This window comes from Tiliqua scincoides, chromosome 6 (genome assembly GCF_035046505.1).
Source record: "Tiliqua scincoides isolate rTilSci1 chromosome 6, rTilSci1.hap2, whole genome shotgun sequence".
In the NCBI taxonomy this organism is placed as follows: domain Eukaryota; kingdom Metazoa; phylum Chordata; class Lepidosauria; order Squamata; family Scincidae; genus Tiliqua; species Tiliqua scincoides.
The window spans coordinates 41,302,605-41,322,455 of record NC_089826.1 but is presented as its reverse complement, the minus strand read 5'-3'; the positions used below and the strand labels follow the sequence as shown (position 1 = coordinate 41,322,455).

The following is a 19,851-nucleotide window of genomic DNA, read 5'->3' as shown; positions in this document are numbered from 1 at the left end:
TCATTTCCAAAAACCTCAAGTTTTAACCAAAGAAAGTTAGGCTGCAATTCTTTGCACACTTTCCAGGGAATCAGTCCCACTGAACACAATAGGTGCTACTTTTGAGTAGACATGCATAGGATTGGGCTGTTGGTCATGACTGAATTCTGCTGAAATTAATGGGAATTAAAGTAGTCATGGTTAATGCATTTCATTGATTTCAGTGTTGTTTAGTTGTGACTTTGGCTACAAACCATGATTTGCAATAATAATATGAATTATTGCTGTATAGTATTATTTACAAAAATATGTAAAACCACTATATCATATTCCTATATTTAAATTAATTTAAATAGATGAACTATCAAATGCTCTTGTTACATGTTTTGTGTTGTTTTTCATTTGTCTATCTTCAGCTGAAAGTTGTAAGGAATCCCAGACAGTAAAGATTAAAGAAGAGCCAATGGAAGTTGATATTCACAGCACCCAAGCCTCAGTTTCACCCAGCCAAAACATCAGTTATAGCACTTTACTCAGGCAAGAGATAACTGAACATATACAAAAGATCCCAGAAGGCCGAGTGCTCCCTGAAAGAAATCTCTTCAGCCAAGATATATCAGTGAAAATGGCTTCAGAGCTCCTTTTTCAATTGTCAGGTAAAAATTTGAGAGTTTTCCCCTTGAATTACATGAGATTTATTTCTAACATGCATAGGATTGCTCTGCAAACCTTCAAAATAGATTATTTTGGTTAGTTTTTAAAAAAAAAAATAATGATTTTATTTTTCTGCAGAAAAGGTGAGCAAAGAGCACAATCACTCTAAAGATAACACCATCACAACCACTACTAGGTAAGTAGTATCCATCATATTGTGTGATAGAATATACTATAACGTAATAGTGTTATAAATATTTGGCAAAGGTGTACTGTGATTTTAATTTTGGACTTTAACATCTTATTGCATCTCAAGTGAAAAATCTTGCCCTAAAGAACTTCTAAATCTTACTGAATGGGGGCCCAATCCTATCCAATTTTCCAGTACCAGTGCTGCTGTACCAGTGGGATATGCACTGCTTCCTATGATGGGGATGTAGTCACAGACACCTTCTCAAAGTATAGGAAGCTTTGTTCCCTTTCTTTGGGGCTGCATTGAGGTTGCACCAGTGCCAGAAAGTAGGATAGGATTGGGCCCTGGGAGAGTTAGGCTGCAGTCCTAACCACACTTTCCTGAGAGTAAGCCCCATTGAACAAAATAAGACTTACTTCTGAGTAGACCTGGTTAGGATTGTGCCCTTAAACACATATGCTTAAATCTTCCCAATGTTTATGTGATCAGTTGGCATATTTCAATTTGACATGGTTAAAAATTAATTCATTCCTTAGTGTCAAGCAAGCTAACGCAACAAATCAGTAGCACTACTATTGAAATGTTTCATGCTGTGCGTGCACGTTATGGGGCTGTGATAGTGCAACAGTATGAACAAATTGGACAACATAACTTTTTGTACCCAGTATCTGTAAGAAGGAATCACAGTGGACGTGCACTCTCACAGCTGGACACTCTCACCACTTATCTATGCCTTGGTTGATTAGTCCAGTGACAGGAAGTCAAGTAGGTTGGTGATTTCTCAGGTCTCTCTCTGAGGTCTGTCTAGTCACTTGGTGCTTTCCCATATTATGCGGGCAAATTGCCACTTTGGGGGGATTTTTTTTGTGTGTTGTTCTCCCTCACCTGGCACTTCTGTTTGGCGTCTCCTTCCAATATATCCACCCTGATCTGATTGACATGCCATGAACTTGAGTGTGTGTACACACATTTCCCCTTTGCTTCCTGTATACACACATAATTATGTTTGGAATCACTGGCATACCTGGGGGGGGGTCTAAGGGGCAAATAACCTGGGGCACCATCCGGAGGTGCTGCCACCTTCCTTGTCCCCCTCTGCCTTCCCAGGCCCATAGCCAGGATTCTAGAGGTGGGGGGCAAATATTTTTTCAAGGGGGGCAATGATGTCAGGTATCTATACTGGTGGGCAAAATGAAAGGATAAGTCTGGAGTAACATCAAATACCCAAAACTCCCCCAAATTTCATGAAAATAATGTGGATTTTTCTTGAAAGATGCATTCATTATCTGTAAAGCCATGTAACAATAATTTGCACAGAATAAATGTATCTCTGCATGCCATGGAAAATGTCTTGCCTACACAGAAATAACATGCAACATATCCTTTCATTTACACACCAGTACAATACACAGGCCTGCAACCCTGCAAAAATAAAACATATCGCTGTGACGCAGGTAGTATTTACTTGTATTGAAAGTGCCTATTTAACACCTATATAGCACCTATCTAACACCTACATAGCACCTATCTAGCACCTATCTAGCATCTAATGCCTATCTAGCACCTATGCAACACCTATCTAGCATATATAGCGCCTATCTAGTACCTACATAACAGCTATTTAACGCCTATATAGCGCCTATATAACACCTAACACCTATATAGTGTCTATGTAACACCTATCTAGCACCTACATCGCGCCTATATAATGCCTATCTAGCATATCTAGCACCTATCTAACACCTATATGCCTATCTAGCACCTATGAGTGCCTATCCAACACCTATATAGCACCTATCTAACACCTATATAGCGCCTATATAATGCCTATCTAATGCCTATATAGCACCTATCTACCTATATAATGCCTATCTAGTTCTTATGCAACACCTATCTACCACCTACATAGCACCTATAGAACACCCATCTACATCTACCACCTACATAGTGCCTATCTAACGTCTATATAGCGCCTATCTCACCTATCTAGTGCCTATATAGCGCCTAACACCTATATAGCTCCTAAATAGCACCTATCTAACACCTATGTACCACCTAACACCTATATAGTGCCTATCTAACACCTAAATAGCACCTATCTAACACCTACCTACCGTCTATCCACTACCTACATAGCTCCTATCTAACACCTATATAGTGCCTACCTAGTGCCTATATAGTACCTATCAAGCCCCTATCTAGCACCTATATAGCGCCTATCTATCTAGTCTATCTACCACCTAACTATTGCCTATCTACCACCTACATAGCTCCTATCTAACACCTATAGAGCGCCTATCTAACACCTACATAATGCCTATTTAACACCTATATAGTGTCTACCTATTTGGGTAGACCTGGGCTCCTGATTGAGCTTAAAACCTCTGTGGCTGTTTGCTGGGTGGGTAGACCTGGGCTCCCATTCCAGCCAATCTCCTTGACACCCACCCAGTGGGTGTTCCCCTGACACCTGATTTTGCTCTCCTTCCTGGCAGGTGACCTTCCCTGCTGGCAGGATAGTTGGGGGGGGTACGCACCCATGGCCTCCCCTGGATCCGCCCCTGCTTAGGACCTTTCCCACACTTAAGTTCTTGGTTCTCTTTAGCTCAAATGCTTTCCATGTTTTCTTCCACCAGAAAAGGGGTTTCCCCAGCCCCTAAGCAGCAGCCATTAATTTTAAAAGTATACCTGAAAGGCAAGAACCCGCCCCCATGATTTCTCCAAACAGAAACATTTCTCCCTGCCCCCCACAGCAGTACCATTGTAGTAATTAGCATGTCCCACAGTAGAAGAAATAGCACCCTCCCTTCCCCCAGCCAGTACAAGTCAAAATCTCTCCCAACCTTCTTGTAGCTGCTCTTGACCAGCCCCACTCTCCATGTGCTCTGGATGGGGGCAGGGTGACCAGAGGTCATAACTTCCAAGGAGCGCCCCCCCCAGGACCCTGTGTACTCACTCTACACACATGCACTCTCTCTCTCCTCCCCAATCCCTGCCAGAAGCACCGAGCCTCTTCCTTCCTGTGCACAAAAAATGTAGCAAAAATGGCTTCAAATCACTCCCAACTGACACCAGATTCGATAAAGAGGACAGGTTTGGAGAAAATGCTAGATGGGGGCAAACTGCCGGCTCAGGGGGGGCAACCCCCCCGGCCTCCCCCAGCTACAGCCCTGTGGCTTCCTTGTTCCACCTGGAGACCTTCAGAAGACTGCATGCAGTCTCCTCTGGCCCTCTGAAGGCCTTCTGAGGCCTCTGAAGGGCCTTTAAAGCACACTTCCAGTTTTTGGCTGAAAATCAGAAGTGACATTTAAGGCCTTCTGGAGACCAGAGGGCTAAAGGAGGCTGCACACGGCCTATCTGACCCTCTAAAGGCCTCCAAGCAAAATAAGGAAGACAGCACCTGGGCAGCCAGTGAGGCCCGGCAGGGGAGCAGCAATCAACTTGGGGAGGTGGCCTTCTGTGGTCCTGGCCCTGGATAGCACAGGGGGCCAGGTTCGTCGGTTTTTGGAATTGATTGGCTTTGTCATGAAGGAAGCTCTGGATTGCGGCAAATGTGTGGTTACAAATTCCATTAGCTGAAACCCACAGATGTGACTCACCCATGTATGTTCCCTACTTACATAAAACCTTCAGCATACATGTGCCAGTTTTTATCTGTTGAGTTGAGAGAAAACCAAAACTTTCTGTTGATTAGCAGAACTTTGCTTGTAAAATCTCCACAAAGTGGCACTCAGGCTTCTAAGCATGTAATACTAAAGTTCCCAGTACTTCTTGTCACTAGTTAAAATGATTTCCTTGAATATCAGATAGAATATATTGGTTAATAAAAGGCAGGAGGGGACATGACAAGAACACTTAGTTTCAAGACATTTCTCAATAATATATACACTTGCCTAAGAATACCAGTCTCTTATTGAAGGCCACCTTAGAAAAAAAATGTCCTCCATATATATAGACAAATATTTGGACAGGATGTGTCAGTCTTTATACTGACATTTGCTGTATCTACACTAACTGAATTATCTTGGCTTGGACTTGCTGTTGGCACATACATTTGAAGTCTGAACTCTTTGCAATGTGACACTCCATAAAACCTGATATTCTGTTCCTTGTCCTGAAATTCCTTTGCACAAACGCCACCATACTTCAGGAACATGCAGGTCTCCTTCAAGTGTCTGAGCTAATACTGTTTTCCTGAAGCTAGGCAAGGGCAGTAGAAGAAGATTATTCATAAGTGATGCCAGGGAAAATGTGTATGTTTAGAAAAGAGTTATAGTATTGTATTATATAGACTGCATAACTTTGAGCAATTTATAATCAGAAGCGTCAAACACGTCTGTACATTTGTTCCATTTTTTAATATCTTGTGTGCTTAAAAGAAACAATTTTTTTACAGCCCTTTTTTCCCAGAAGATTCCTTTAGACAATCACCATTCACTTCCAACTCAAAAGACCTCTTGTCCAATGAGACTGCTGTTCATGGAAGGACAACAGTTCCAGGTATGTCACATAATTTCTTTAACAACAAAGTCCATACTGCAACGAAAAGTCCGAGTCATATGCCAGTACATCAAATGGAAACTGTGCAGATTCGAGAATAAAAATTAAATGGATTGACGTTCCAATTCTTAGGACTGGAAAAAATATTTCAGGAGATGAAATTGATATAAGTAGCATGAATCAATGACCCTTTGGAGTGATCTTGAGATGGATTCTTTAGACAGGAGAAAGAGGCAACAGTACTAATATTCATGGGTTGCAAAAAATTGTTCCACATTTTAGTGCAGTCTTTTCTGATCAGTAGGGCATGAAGCCCAGCAAAAATACTGTGAAAAGGAAAGCTGACTGAAATTTCACAGTACATAATATTCATTTATAGCATTTACTTGTACCTACAGACTCATTGAGTTGCTTTTCCACCTCCACAAATCGAATTGCAGTTTTGTCATGATAGGGTAAAGATTGCCTTTTCCTCCAATAGTTGAACTTCTATATTTAAGGATATTCTGCTGTTTTTTAGTTTTAGAATTTATATTTTGGTCTAATGCTTTTCCAAACACTCAAGGTCATGTACAAAAGCACTTTATATTTTCAGCTTCTGAATTAAAGTCCCAGCTTTGTACATGGTCTTTAAAAGTTTTCTGCTCAAACCCAAGAATGTTTGTTTTGGAACAATTCACTGTTTAGCTGGAAATATTCTCCAAAGTGTCTTAAAAAATTGAAAAGAACTTGAATTGAATTTTTCTGGTTTTGATCATAGTAACAGCATGTACAGATAAGCACTTTCTACAGACGTTAGCTTGCACAATTAAAATCCTTGTGTGTCTTTAAAATCTGGATGGCTCTGGCCATCAGCACTAAACTTAAGTCAAATAAGTTTAGTGCCGTTCACCCTCTCCCCATTCCAAAATGCCTCTCTCCGGACTCCTCCCTGCCCTTTCCACACACACCCTAAACCCCTGCATTGGCCAATCAGGGCCTTGACTGCTTTCTCCCTGGGGCCCACGTCGGCACAGGGAGGCCAGTGCACATCTGTGTACCAGCCTATCTCCCCTCAAAGTGATGCAGAAGTGCTTTACAGCATTTTTGTGACACTCTCGGGGCAGCACAAGGGACTTATGTCAGCCCAACTGCCAGGTAGGATTGCGCCCTTATGTCTTGCTTTTCCTTTGAGCTTAATGCACAAGGAAGCTTAACAGCATTATTGAAAGCATTCAGTCTATTGAAACACAATTATAAATATAGTAAAAACACAGCATAAAACAGATGATAACAGATGATAGCAGCAGCCACAGAGAGCCGCACACCATTGTTGAAAGCCTGCCAAATATCTATGTTGCTATTGTAATGTGGCATTAACTCTTGAAAATGTAGCCAGGAGAGCAAATTCTAGATCCATGCATACCTTGTAGCAGTGGCATAACTAAGGGGATGCAGGGGGTAGCAGTCGCACCTGGCAACAAGCTTTATGGGGTCAAGAAGCTGAGCTTGACACTAGTGGCCAAAATTGTGAAAACCTTGGTATGTACGAATAATACCATCATGTTATATATCACCAGAAAGGTAATTTAATGCAGAATGCAGTGAAACAAACCACATTAGAATATTTGTATTCTATCAAAAGTTATGGAAAATTAACCAGAAAACAAAAATGCAACTGCCTTAAGGAACAAAAAGTGGATTTCTTTAACTCAAAACTGACTTATGAGACTGATTGTTCTGAGAGCCAATTAGATGTTATTATGATACAGCATGGAAGCAATAAGGTGTTAATATGAGTCAGCTCTCATTTCCATGTATCATAATACAGTTACTCCTGCTAAATTGTAAAGAGGCACTTTTTCAGGTGGTGCTCCTCTTATATTTAGCAGGGAGAGAATAACCGTCCCCTTTCCAAGTGGTTAGTGTCTCTAACTGCTAAGGGGCACACTTTTATTTATTTAATTAAATTGCTATTTAACATCTACATGAAACCACTGGGAGAGGTCATCCTGGGATTTGGAGTGGGATGCCATCAATATGCTGATGACATCCAGCTCTATCTCCCCTTTCCCCCAGATTCCAGGGTGGTGGTTGGAGTCTTGGAGCACTGTCTGGAGGTAGTGGGGATTTGGATGAGGGCTAACAAGCTGAAATTAAATTTGGATAAGACAGAGGTTTTCCTGGTTCAGAAATCCTCGGTGCAGGTACTGGAGTATCAGCCTGCACTGAATGGACTCCCCCTGAAGGAGCAGGTCCGCAGCTTGGGGGTCCACCTGAGCTCACAGCTGCTCCTGGATTCTCAGGTGGCGGCTGTGGCCAGGGTGGCCTTTACTCAGCTTCGGTGTGCCAGCTGCAGCCGTACTTGGATTGTGCAGACCTGGCCACAGTGATGCATGCCATAGTAACATCAAGGTTAGATTATTGTAATGTGCTCTATGTGGGACTGCCCTTGAAGACAGTTCGGAATGTAGCATTTTAGTGCTACTTGGGAAGCAGCTCGAGATGCTGCTTTGGTGTGGCAGAGAAGCCATGGCAAGAATTAGACAACAGAGACAGGTTTCAGAGGTATGCGGAACGGCTGGAAGCAGGAGCAGGAATGAAATCAAGGGAGAAGTGTCTCCCGGCTCCTGACCCAGCTTTTTATTAAGTCTCAAAACACATGATATAAGGCTACGTAATAGGGAAATTTACTAGAGGACGCTGAGATTACTGGCTGTAACCAGCCAGCTCTCTAGCTTAACCGCAAACACATTCCATAGATATGATTTCTTCATAACATCTTCAAGGCTAGCTTTCTATAACCTTCTACTATTTTCCAGAGCACTGGTTTTTCGACACTCAACATATTAGCAAAGCGTTTGCGCAGTCGCAGGTGTGCCTGCCAGATTGCCAAATATACAAAGACATCTCAAAGCTCAGCGCCTGTACATTCTATATTTACTACACGGAAACTGCAACTAGTGCAGAATGTGGTGGTTACTGGAGGTAGGTGGTTTGACTCTGTTGGGCTGCTTCTCCAGCAGCTGCACTGGCTGCCCATTCGTTTCCAGGCCCAATTCAAAGTGCTGGTTTTGACTTTAAAGCCCTACACTGGTCTGGGCCAGGGTATCTTAGAGATCGCCTACTCCCATACAATCCGGCCTGTCCCCTTAGGTCTGAAGTATTCAGTCTGTGCATCCCTAGGGAGGCGTGGCTAGCCACCAGGGGTGTCGTAAGGCATCTTGGGGAGAGAGGTGCCCATAGCTGCTCTGCTCTGCTTCACATGCTGCCTGCTGACTTGCTGTTTTTCTGCAGCTGTGAATGAGGTGGGCGGGGCAGTGTGAGGTGGGGAGGGCTGTGAAACATGGTGGGGGAAGGTGGGAGAGAAGGCTGACTGGGCAGTGGTGGAGGTGCTGCATCTTATCAGCACAGGGCTTGCTCCTGGCAGGCTTCAAACCTGGAGGGAAGAGTAAGTACAGGCAGCACAGCGCTTTCCTCCGCTTGGGAAGGAGGGAGCCCAGCCTGCTCTTAGTGGGGGGGGGGTGTCCAAATGCCCCAGCCTGCATTCCTCCATCTTGCCTGGGAGGAACAGGGGTGGCATCTGCATGTTGGGGTGAATGTGTGTGAGCATGCCCCCATTTACTTTGGGGGTGAGTTGTAATCTTGCTCTGTGTGGCTGCAATCCTTTCCACACTTTCCTGGGAGTAAGCCCCATTGACTCAAATGGGACTTACTGCTGAGTAGACCTACCTAGGCTTGGGGTCTGTGTCAGCTTAACCAAGGATCTTCACCTTTTTCTTTTTCCTCCCACTTCAGAAAAGAAAAAAAAAAAACCATTCCTTTTCAGCCATCCCCCTTTTTCCTCCTGCCTCCTGGGGGGGGTGGTGGTACTTCCCATGTTGGTTGCTATTGTAAGACAAAAGGCACAAACCTAGCTAGATCTACTCAGAAGTAAGTCCTATTGTGTTCAGTGGGACTTAATCCCAGGAAAGTGAGGTTAGGATTGCAGCCAAACAGTCTCTGGGTCTCAGTTTGCATCAGTTTGCAATTAGCAGATACACACAAAACAAAGTCTTCCCCTCCCCCAGCAAATTCATCACTCCCCCCTCTCTTTCCAAAATCCTCCAGGTGTGCTGCTAACAAACTCAGGGCACAATCCTAACCAGGTCTGCTCAGAAGTAAGTCCTATTTTGGTAAATGGGGTTTACTCTCAGGTAAGTGTGGTTAGGATTGCAACCTCAGAGTGCTTGCAGCTGCTTTTTTGTTTCTAGTGTATAATTATAACATCTTCATCCCCATTTTGGGGGTAACAGAGGTGACGGGTTGTAATGGGGAGCCGTGGCCAATGGCCACAAGGCTCAGGGGAACCGCGGACCAGAAAAGTTCAAGAACCACTGCCTTAGGTCAGCGGAGAAGGCCTTTTTATGAGTACCGCTGCCCAGGGAGGTAGGTGGGGCGGCGGCAAGAAATAGGGCCTTCTCAGTAGTGGCACCAACACTATGGAACTCTCTCCCCCTTGATTTATGAACTGCTCCCTCTCTTGAAACTTTCCGTCAAGGCCTGAAGCCATTTCTGTTCAGACAAGCCTTCTGAGTTTCTGACCTTTTTAGCGTCTTTTAACTTTTACAGGCTTGGGGCCTTTTTACAAACTGCTGCTGTCTGCTCCTTTTACATCTTTTATCTGATTGCTGTTTTTAAGAACATTCTTGTTATGTGTTTTTTTATCTTGTTTTAATTCATGTTTTTAACTGTGTTTTTAATGATTATTGTAAGCCGCCTTGGGTCCCTTCAGGGAGAAAGGCGGGGTGCAAATGAAGCAAATAAATAAATTTGATTTTTGTCTTGGAGGGGGAGCTACGAAATTTTCTTTGATTCCAGGTAGCAGATAGATGCCTTAGCTATGCCACTGGCTGGGGAGAGGTGGCCAATAAAGTTGGTGGTGAACTGCTGGAGGGAGGAGGCAGGTTTCCCCCCAATTTGCACTTTCTAAAAAGTCCGTGTGTGATGTCACTTCCAGTTATTATATCACTTCCAGGGCATCATTTTGAGCTCCACACCAGGCTACACGCTTATTAGCTACGCCACTGCCTTGTGGGATTGTCCAGTGGTTTTACCTGGGATTCAGAAAGAGTCACTGGTGTACAGGAGAGAGCAACGCACAGGAAGCTAGTGTTTTGCTTACTGTTTGGGAATCTCTGGTATTACCAATCTGCTTCTTAAATGAAATAGTAACTTGTCTCTTCAGCCGTGCTATCCCCAGCAGGAAAAATGTGAAAGCAAGTGGCAGAGGTCATAGTTATTTCTCACTTGCACAGGAACCTTGTTTTGAATCCTTTCCTATACCGTTTGAGGAAAGACTTCACACACAGGATAGCTGTGGATTTAGGCCTTGATCTTCAAGAACAGCATTATATCCTTAATGCTGCCAAGGGTTCTTAACTAACCGGGTAGCAGAGAAAAGTGGTCCCATGGAAGTGGAAGATCAAATTTCTACCATTTGGGTGACCAAAACATCTGCATTAGGAACATCATAAAGGATGGTAGTTTCATGGCAAGATTCAGAATGCCACATTAAAATATGAGATGGGGAAAGAAGAAAGCAGCAGTATATGAGTGATATGGTGGCTGATAAAACTGAGGTTCTTGCCTGTCTCTATTTTCCATTTTTCTTCAGTTTTTCTAATTAATGCTTAATTATTTAAGCATTATTTAATGCTTACTGATATCAATGCAGTGTGGAGATTACTATTGCTTTTAATTCATGTTAGTTACAAACGTCAGCACTTAGTATATGATATGGAAGCCCTTTGAAAATACTAACAAAGCATTAGGATATTATGGGAGGATCAAATTACAGTCATGAGACGAGGTCATAGCTCAATGCTAACAGAACTGCAAGAGCTGAAGGGTTTTTCTGATTGTCATACATGGTTGTCAGGAACCCAATCCCTGCGTGGTACCAGTGCAGTCTACAATGTGCCCTGCAGGAGAATTTCAGCTGCTAGAGGTCTCCTCAAGTTAAGGAGACACAGGGCCAAATCCTATCCAATTTTCCAGTGGTGGTGCAGCCATACCAACAGGGCATGCGCTGCATCCTACAGTAGGGGGACTGTCACAGAGGCCTCCTCTAGGTAAGAGAATGTTTGCTCCCTTACCCTGGGGTTGCACTGAGGCTACACCGGCATTGGAAAGTTGGATAGGATTGGACCCATCAGCCCCAGCAACCGCAATGGGTCAACTCGGACCTGCGCTAGCAATATTGCTAGCACAAGTCCAGGTTTATCCATGCAGGTGGTTCAGGCCTGGAAAGGGGATTAGGATATTGTGCACACTGCCCATCCCACCCCCTCCCAGGCCCATTCCACCCACCCCAAGCCCCCATCTCCTCCCTGGAGCCTATCCTCCCTTTTGGCCACCTCCCCATCCCCTTTCCCTCCTCATACCAGCTACAGGGCTGGCACAGATCCAAGGAGACCCATTGTGGAGCGGGAGGCTTATGGAGGGGTAAGGGGATCCCTGTTTCCCTCCAAAGGCCCCCCCACACACACATACACACTTGATACTACATGGGCATTTTTGGCATGATTGCACCAGTGGGAGGGGAAAAGGATAGGATCGGGCTCTAAGCCTATTTAATGGTAGGTAGTAGAGGGAGCAGGACCCTAGTCCTAGCCTGTCATGTCCCAGTCCAACCCTGCAACATAGAATTTCTCCCTTGGGAGGAGGTTGTCAGGGAGGGAGGAGCAACACCTAGGGAAAAAATAAGATAGCTGACCACTGTTTTTGCCAACATGAATTTGGTTTTATGTACATACGTCATATTTAGAGTTTCAATTCTTCACTGGGCCTAGCAGAAGGGGATGGGAGGCAGGGGGACAGGTGTGTACTGTCTACCCCGCCCCCCCATGTGACAAGCCATTTCAGGAGGAAAGTATCATTTAGTACATCCCATTAATTGTGGTATGCCCTCCTGTGCTGTGCAGCATGTATTAGTCCAGTGATCATTGCCATGAGTTTCATATGTTTCTTCTGCACTGTGTGAAGATATGTTTTGTTTGTTTTAAACCTATTGCTTACAAGTATCAGGAGATGTGGGTTTTCTGGGCGAAGGGGTTATGTTGGGACACTGTGCAAAATAATATTCCCTTTCCAAACCACTCATGATTTATGAATACCCATCATGTCTCCCTTGGAGCATGGCCAGTCCAGCCATGGAGTAACATGGTAACAGCTTATATCAGAGTAGGTAGTGGGAGGAGCAACAGAGTTGGGGTGCCCTTAACCCTCAGTCTGCCACCATGTCCCTCCAGCCCACCACTGATACAAGCTTCATTCATGAAGCATGCATAGGAATCAGATCATCCCTTTCCCTCCTTGTGGTACATCCTTGCATGGAGTTTAAAGGGAACATGTAAGGAAGGAGTGCTTCGCTACCCACTCTCCTCAGTTCATACTTGCACAGTGTTTAAACAGATATTCCCTTGGCACTCTAAACTCTTGGCAAGGGTGGAGCCCAGTGAGAAGCTATTTCCCCGTACTCCCTCCAGCATTGCTGGAAGAAGGGGAGAATAAGACTGCTGTGCTCCAGATCACCTCACTCTTCCTACTCAGTGCTTACAAAGCACCAAGTAGGCAGGGACAGGTCATTTGGTGCCTGCTCATTTGGCCACACACCACCCTCTCCCCACATTCATTGAAGGGTATGCACACAGGCAAGCACACAAAGGGGTGAATTGAGGTGGAACGGGAGCATGCTACCGCAATTGCTAGGAGGTCTTGGGCTGAAGTAATCTTTTTGTACTAGAAATCTTAAAGCAATCAAGGCCCTGATAATTTGTCCTTTTCCATTTCTCCTTTCCAGCTCTCCTATAGCTTTTGGAGCTGGGTCTATAAGAATTTCTTACCGTATCCTATGAGTATGGATACTAGAGACGTAAGATCATTGCAAACCTTTGTTACTTTAATTTGATTTTCATCAATTCCCAAACATTGAGTTTGTCTTTTTGGCCCCCATAAGCCACCAAGCTGATGTGAACTACCAAGTATAAAGAGACCCTTTTACAAGAAATTACATTAGATTCTGAGACTGATATAAAGAGCCCAAGCACCCCAGCAAACATCACAATATAAAGGAATATGGCTTACTGCTTGAAAACCTATATAGCAGTCAATATGAAATGTAGTTCATCTCATTCCAGGAATCTGCTACTGACAGCTCCAGAACAGCTGACTCTTAGTTGTCAGTCTGAAAAGAAAAGCAAGTAACTGCATCCAAACAGAGAGTGAAGTACCCTTTTGCTCCATGAGACATAATCTTTGGGAAGTGTTGAGGAAGCTGTCAGTGCCAATAGATATATAATGCCTAACATCCTGTGAGTGATAGCATATGGGCTTCTTTACTCTTAAGACAGCTGCTGATCTATGTAGCTAAGAGTCCTGCCAGCATTTCCTGCTTGGGTTAGCTTGATGTGTAGATTGACTGAGGTGCTCCAGCAAAGCTAAGAATAGTAAAATGGGAACAAACAAGTTCACCTAAGCAGAAACTGAATGCCAGATCCTATCCCCTTCATGGGCAGCCTCCCCGTCCCATCCATTTCTGTCCTCCACCAGTGAAGTCACTGACTTGCACCAGTGAAATCACTGGCACCGGTCTGAAGATACCATTTGCAAAGTAGGAAGCTTATGGAAGAGTAAGAGGATTTTAATCTCTTTCCCTTCCAAAGCCCTTTTTCCCTTAACACAAACACTTGCTAGTGTTTGTACCTGTTCCTTAGACTCCATATAGTGGTCTTCTTTTAAAGTATGAAATGTGGGTCATTGGAGCTCTATAGAGATTGTCTCTAGGGTCCAAAATCTTGGGTGTAAGCAATGTTTATGTGTTACATTAAAGATGATGTTGATCATGTAAGGCTGGAGACAAAGTACATGGCTTTCAAATGTTTGCAAACTATCACAGTAGCTTGGTTTTTAGGGACTGCTATTGCAAATCACCTGTGTTTTATCATAGCAGCTGCAATGATAAATGAAGTACAGTACTTGTCAGTTGCTAACTGATAACGTGAGTGGTTCATTCCAATTGCTATATGGTCCAGCCTTCCAGTTAATTTCAAGACGTGGTCCATGAGGTATACTCCTTAGTTTTTGTGGTTACAACAAATTCAACTTAGAATTATTCGGTGAAAAAAGTAAATCTCTCTTGTGATTCTAAGCAACTGGGAAAAATGTTAGCATAGGCTAACTCAGGCAAAAAAATAAAAAATAAAAAGGAACACAAAGCAATAAAAACATTAAAATATAGCAAAAAGCCAGAGTCAGGAGATTATAACAGCAATAGAATAAGAAAGAAAATGTTAAAAGAATTACTTTGAAAAACAAAGGTCAGCAAGAACATCACAACAGCCCTATATTGACCAGGAAACCCGTGAAATAAGATTGAATTTTCAACGGCTGCCTGAAATGAATCTGTGGATTTAAAAGTCAGTAGGATGACTATCAGTTTCTGACTTTTGCAACCCAAGCGTATTGGTAATTTGTGCTGGTTCTTGTATGACGAGCTGAAGGAGAGAAAAAAAATCCAAATGTTAGTGATACACTGTGCCACACCACATCAGTGTGCAGGGTGGGGCATATCTGTACACCAGCCAGGGTCGGTGTTGGGCAGCTGGTGAGAGCCTAGGGCCCTTGGAAGGATGCACTTCTGATTTCTAATACCACCTTTGTGCCCTTTGCCTTTGTGCAGCAGAGGCAGATCAACTCTGTGGGGGCCTATCTGGGTGGAGGGGCCATGGAGGGCAATGTACTGACTGCTCTTTGAAACCTGAAGTCAAACCCAACACCAATACAAAGTTAATTGGTTATTTCAGTTTACGCTACATTATGTTACAACATTCAACTGTGCTAATACTGAGGGCTTGGTTTCCTTACAAAATATTTAAAAGGTTGTCTTTTCTCTCGTTTACATCTGTGAGCATAGATAAAAGTGTATAAATGCAGAATTATGTCTTAGAGAAATCAGGAATGGGATATCTCTAAGGGTGCAGTCCTATCCAACTTTGTAGCATCAATGCAGCCCCGAGATAAGGAAACCAATGTTCTCCTACCTCTGTGACTGGCCCCACCACCACAGGATGCAGCACACACCCTGTTAGCACAGCTGCATCAGCACTAAAAGTTGGTTAGAATTGAGCCCTAAGTGATATACCAAAACTAAATCTAATTGACGGGGGGGGGGAGTGAGGAAAACATCCACACATCAGTACAAACACAAACAAACACAACAATGATTTGGTGATGTGTCTAGAAAAATCGAGACTTGCTCATTTTTCCAAAAATTTCTAAAAATCACATTGGGAGAAAATTAACTATTTTACAGATGTTTGTGATAAATCTGGATGATTCAAAGGAGGAAGCATTTCTGGATGTGACCAAAAGAAAGAGAGTATCCGTTGCCTGGTGCTGTGTTTATATTCTACCTATTCATAGGGTTGCCATCCCTCCAAGGAAGCCTGGAGTCTCCAGAAATCAGTAGCAATCTCCAGGACACTACTGAAAGTAATCCTGAAGATTTTAACCTGTGACTAAATGATATTGCATCATATTAGGAAAAAGTATATATGTAGGCAGGCATAGCTTCCGTCAGAGTTGGCAACCTTACCTATTCAGTAAACTCTAGACCAGGGCTGCCCAAACCCTGGCCCCCGGACCACTTTCGGCCCGCAGAGGGCCCCATTCTGGCCCCCCAGGGAGCCTCCCATCTCCAATGGGCACTCGACCCGCTGGAGCCCTTGCTGCGCCTAGGCAACTGCTCTTCGCAGCAACAGTGAGTAAAAGGCTAAGCACTCACAGGAGAGCAGGAGCCCCACCCATCCGCAACCCTCCCATTAGGCTGGGGAGGCTGCAACTGAGTGCAGGCGTCTGATGGGGGTGAGACGTCCTGGGTCTGTTTGTCCTGCTTGAGTTTGGCTTGGGGGAGCAGGCACTGAGGAGGGACGGGAAACTGTGAGTCTATTTGTGCTGCTTGCATGTGCCGGGGGGCAAATTACGGGATGTTTGAATGCTGCTGGAGAGCGTGTCTACTCAGCAGTAAATCCCATCAGACTCAGTGGGGTTTACTCCCAGGAAAGTGTGGATCTAATTGGACTGTGAGTGTGCTTGGGGTCGGGGGCTGGCACTGCAGGGGAGACGTCCCGGGGATGTTTGAATGCAGCTGGAGAGCATGTCTACTCCGCAGTAAGTCCCATAGAGTCAGTGGGGCTTACTCCCAGGAAAGTGTGGATCCGATTGAGCTGTGCGTGGTGTTTGGGTGCTTGGGTAAAAAAATGTGTCTGAGAGCAGAAACACATATTCAGTCTAGTTCTGTGACTCTTTTTACTGACTTGTTTTGCTTTATAAAAAGTAGCTGCTGAAGCTGCAGTTGGAAGAAGGAGACTGCCATGAGGAGAAGGGTTTTCTTAATCATGTCACCTTGCATTATTTTCTCATCTAAAATGACCTGTACCCCTATTTTTTTTTTCCCCAGCGGGGGTAAAGCAGATGAGATTGGGGAGGATTTTTGTCAGGAAAACACCAGGTGGAAAGGATTTGAGAAACCCCTTCCCTCCACACTACAGACTGAAACCTCAGCAACTATACTGTATTTTCTCACACAAAAGAAGTCTATAAACAGAATCACAGGACAACACATAACATGTATTTTCACCATCAAAATTTATGAACAGAAAGGATAAAACTAAGTTTTACCACAAAAGTCAGGAAATAAATGTGAAGCTTCATGTGAGACGAGGTCACTGTGGTTTTAATGTACTTTCATAAGCCATATCAGGCCAGGAAGAACTCAAACAACACCAGACTCCCACTCATATAGCTCTTCTCCAATACAACTGTGTTATTAGTATATCAAACAAAATCTACTTTTCCTAAAGATTAGTCTTCACCATGGGAACGTAACAAATTCTGGAGGTAAGGTTATGTCGCCAGGTCATTTTCACAGCTAGAAAAATAAATGGTTTCAATTTGAAATATGAGCTGGCTTTCCATGATACCAGGCCCAGTGTCTGTGTTAAGATGTTTTTAGATACTGATGCCAACCCCAGCAACCTGAGTTTAACCTACCTGGTAACAGCATGTACAGTTTTTCTCTGCACTTGAAGGTTATTCTGGAAAGAGAATGCCTCTTGGCACATGCACCATGCCTCACACCACTGAATAAACCCAGCCAGCCCTTGGGATTAGGGGTCAAGGCTTTGGGATTAGATGCTGTGTGACTTCCTGGCAGGGCTGGGCCCTAGCATCTGTTTCCTTAGAGATTAAGCATGAAATAAATTGTTGCATTTCTTTATGTCTGCGTATGCTGAGAGCACTCAGATGACAGCTAGAAGAGCAGTTTAAAAAAAATATGTATCCAATTTTGACATTATAGGGGAAATCTATGCTAATATGTCTGTGAACATATTGTGTGATTTCTTTTTAAAAACAAAATTGTTTACAAAACCTGGAAGCAAAATTTATGTAGAGTATAGTTTAAGAAAGCATCACAAAGCTAGCTTGAAGTTGGGGGCAGAACAATGCAGCCAAGTCTGGATGTGAGATACCCTAAGGCAACATACACCACCACCACCCCCCAGGCACTAGGTAGTCTGCAACAAATCAATGTCACTCTACTCAGTGTACCTCGTGTATGTTCTGTGCCCAGGTTAAGGCATTTTGTACAGGTTGAGTCTACTTATCTGCGAATTTTCCATGCGCAGATCTGGCTCAACACAGGTCCCACTTGTCATGAATATGTACAGTTCAGGCCTAGTAGCATTGCAAGGCCTGAACCAAGCTAAAACTGTAACACAGAAGTGGCTTGCATTTCCTAGCTGCTAGGATTTACAACACAATGGAAGGTGATTATGTAGCACCTAGGCAGCCAGAAAGACGCCCATCAAGGATGGAATGCAGCTGCAGATCTCCAGGGGGGAGGGAAGAGCTGAGAGGGCGAGCTTCCAACCCCACTTCTGGAGGACAGGGTCTTGGTTCCTTGTCTCTACGGAGAGAGGTGGTGGGTGCACATCCTGCCCCGCCAGGACCATGTGGCCATAGGTGACTGGCCTGAGGATCTACAAAAGAAGCTGACCCAGGTGAGGGTTAGGGAATAATAGAGTTAGCCAGTTAGCTTTGTTGTTTTATGCTGATATGTTTCCTAGAAGTTTTTTTATGCCTTTAGCATTTGCTGCCTTTGTAACCTTTTGTAACCCTATGTATTTAATAAAGTAGAAAATCTTTTTACCATGTTGGTTCATTGTCTATTGGGGACAAAGGTTCAGAATCCTGCCTAGCCGTTCAGCAAGCTACCAAAAATCCTCCTTGTGGACTAGAAACTTGAGGACTGAGACTTCAAGTAAAGAAAGTGCTCAGTGCCTACAAGGGATATAGTTAAGCCTAGAGGGTCTCGGTGTCCCTGGACTGAGGCACTGGCTCTTACAGGGTGGTGGCAGTACTACCGAACAGGGATCTTTGAGGGCTCTAGGGTTCAGAACCAACAACTCTGAGCACCCCAAAATCCTGGGAGTGAGACCCAAATGTACGACACCACTCAGAAGGTGACCAGAACTCTATTCCACTTGCTTCTGGAGGGCTTTCTGAAGCCCTCAGAGAACGTTTGTGTCTACCCATGGCCTCTGCAGGCTTCAGAATGCGACTATGGAAAAGAGGAGTTGCACCAAAGCTGGTAAATTGATGGGGTGGGCGGGACAGGGCAGGGAGATGAGATGATTAAGGTGGAATGGGGGGGGGGGCTGGGGCATGTTGGAGGCAGGAGGAAGTGGCACCTGGCACAGGCCACTTGCACCAGATGCTGCCCCTATGGAGCAAGCTGACACACCCTTGTTGTCTCCTTGGACTTGTGCCAGCTGAAGAGCTGGAGGAGATCCGATGAGACCCATTGGTGTTCAAGGGGCTTATGGAGGGGTAAGAGAAATTTTCCCTCCACCCCACCCTCCCAGTTGCCCCCCCACCCCACTGTAGCATATAGCTCTGCCTGTTTTGGCGTGGCTGCATGGTATGGCAAGGGAAAAGATAGGATTGAGTGGTATGCCGAATTGAATTCACTGGGAGTTCTAAACAGGTATGCGTAGATTCTGGCTGTAAATTGCTTGCCAGATAGAACATGGCCTAATGTTGGAAAAAGGAGAGTTGATATGATTGTGATATTGGTACGCAGTAGTTCAATTGTGGCAGATACCTAACTGACAGTTGGATCATGAAGAATCTCAAACTGTGCCAGCTCATGGCATTGATCCACAGTCTGCCAGATAGGTTTGGGCTTCCTAAGCAGAACCATAGATATTGCCTATGCCTTTAAACCATTTTTACAACCATCATTGCTGACAATTTGTCCCATTTTTAAAAGATAAAAACTGAGATATTCATGAGTCTGATGGACTCAAATAGCAAATTTTTGTGATTCATATCATCACACAAACCAGACAGGTTTCCAGACCCCGTGGTTATAACTCTTGCTAAAAATAAATCATTACCTCATTTGGTCTACATCTTCAAAAAAGAGAAATGAGTTTATTCCA

General features: G+C 44.1%; 1 protein-coding gene across 2 annotated transcripts in view; it reads left to right on the top strand.

The window, feature by feature from the left end:
• ZNF827 (zinc finger protein 827) overlaps nucleotides 1–19,851 on the top strand; it is a 153,081-nt gene that overhangs the window by 96,248 nt on the left and 36,982 nt on the right. For both annotated transcript variants that reach the window (XM_066632635.1, XM_066632634.1), the window contains exons 6-8: nucleotides 396–635; nucleotides 772–829; nucleotides 5,223–5,326. In XM_066632635.1, coding sequence (XP_066488732.1) covers nucleotides 396–635; nucleotides 772–829; nucleotides 5,223–5,326 — 402 coding nt within the window. The remainder of the gene's footprint in view (nucleotides 1–395; nucleotides 636–771; nucleotides 830–5,222; nucleotides 5,327–19,851) is intronic.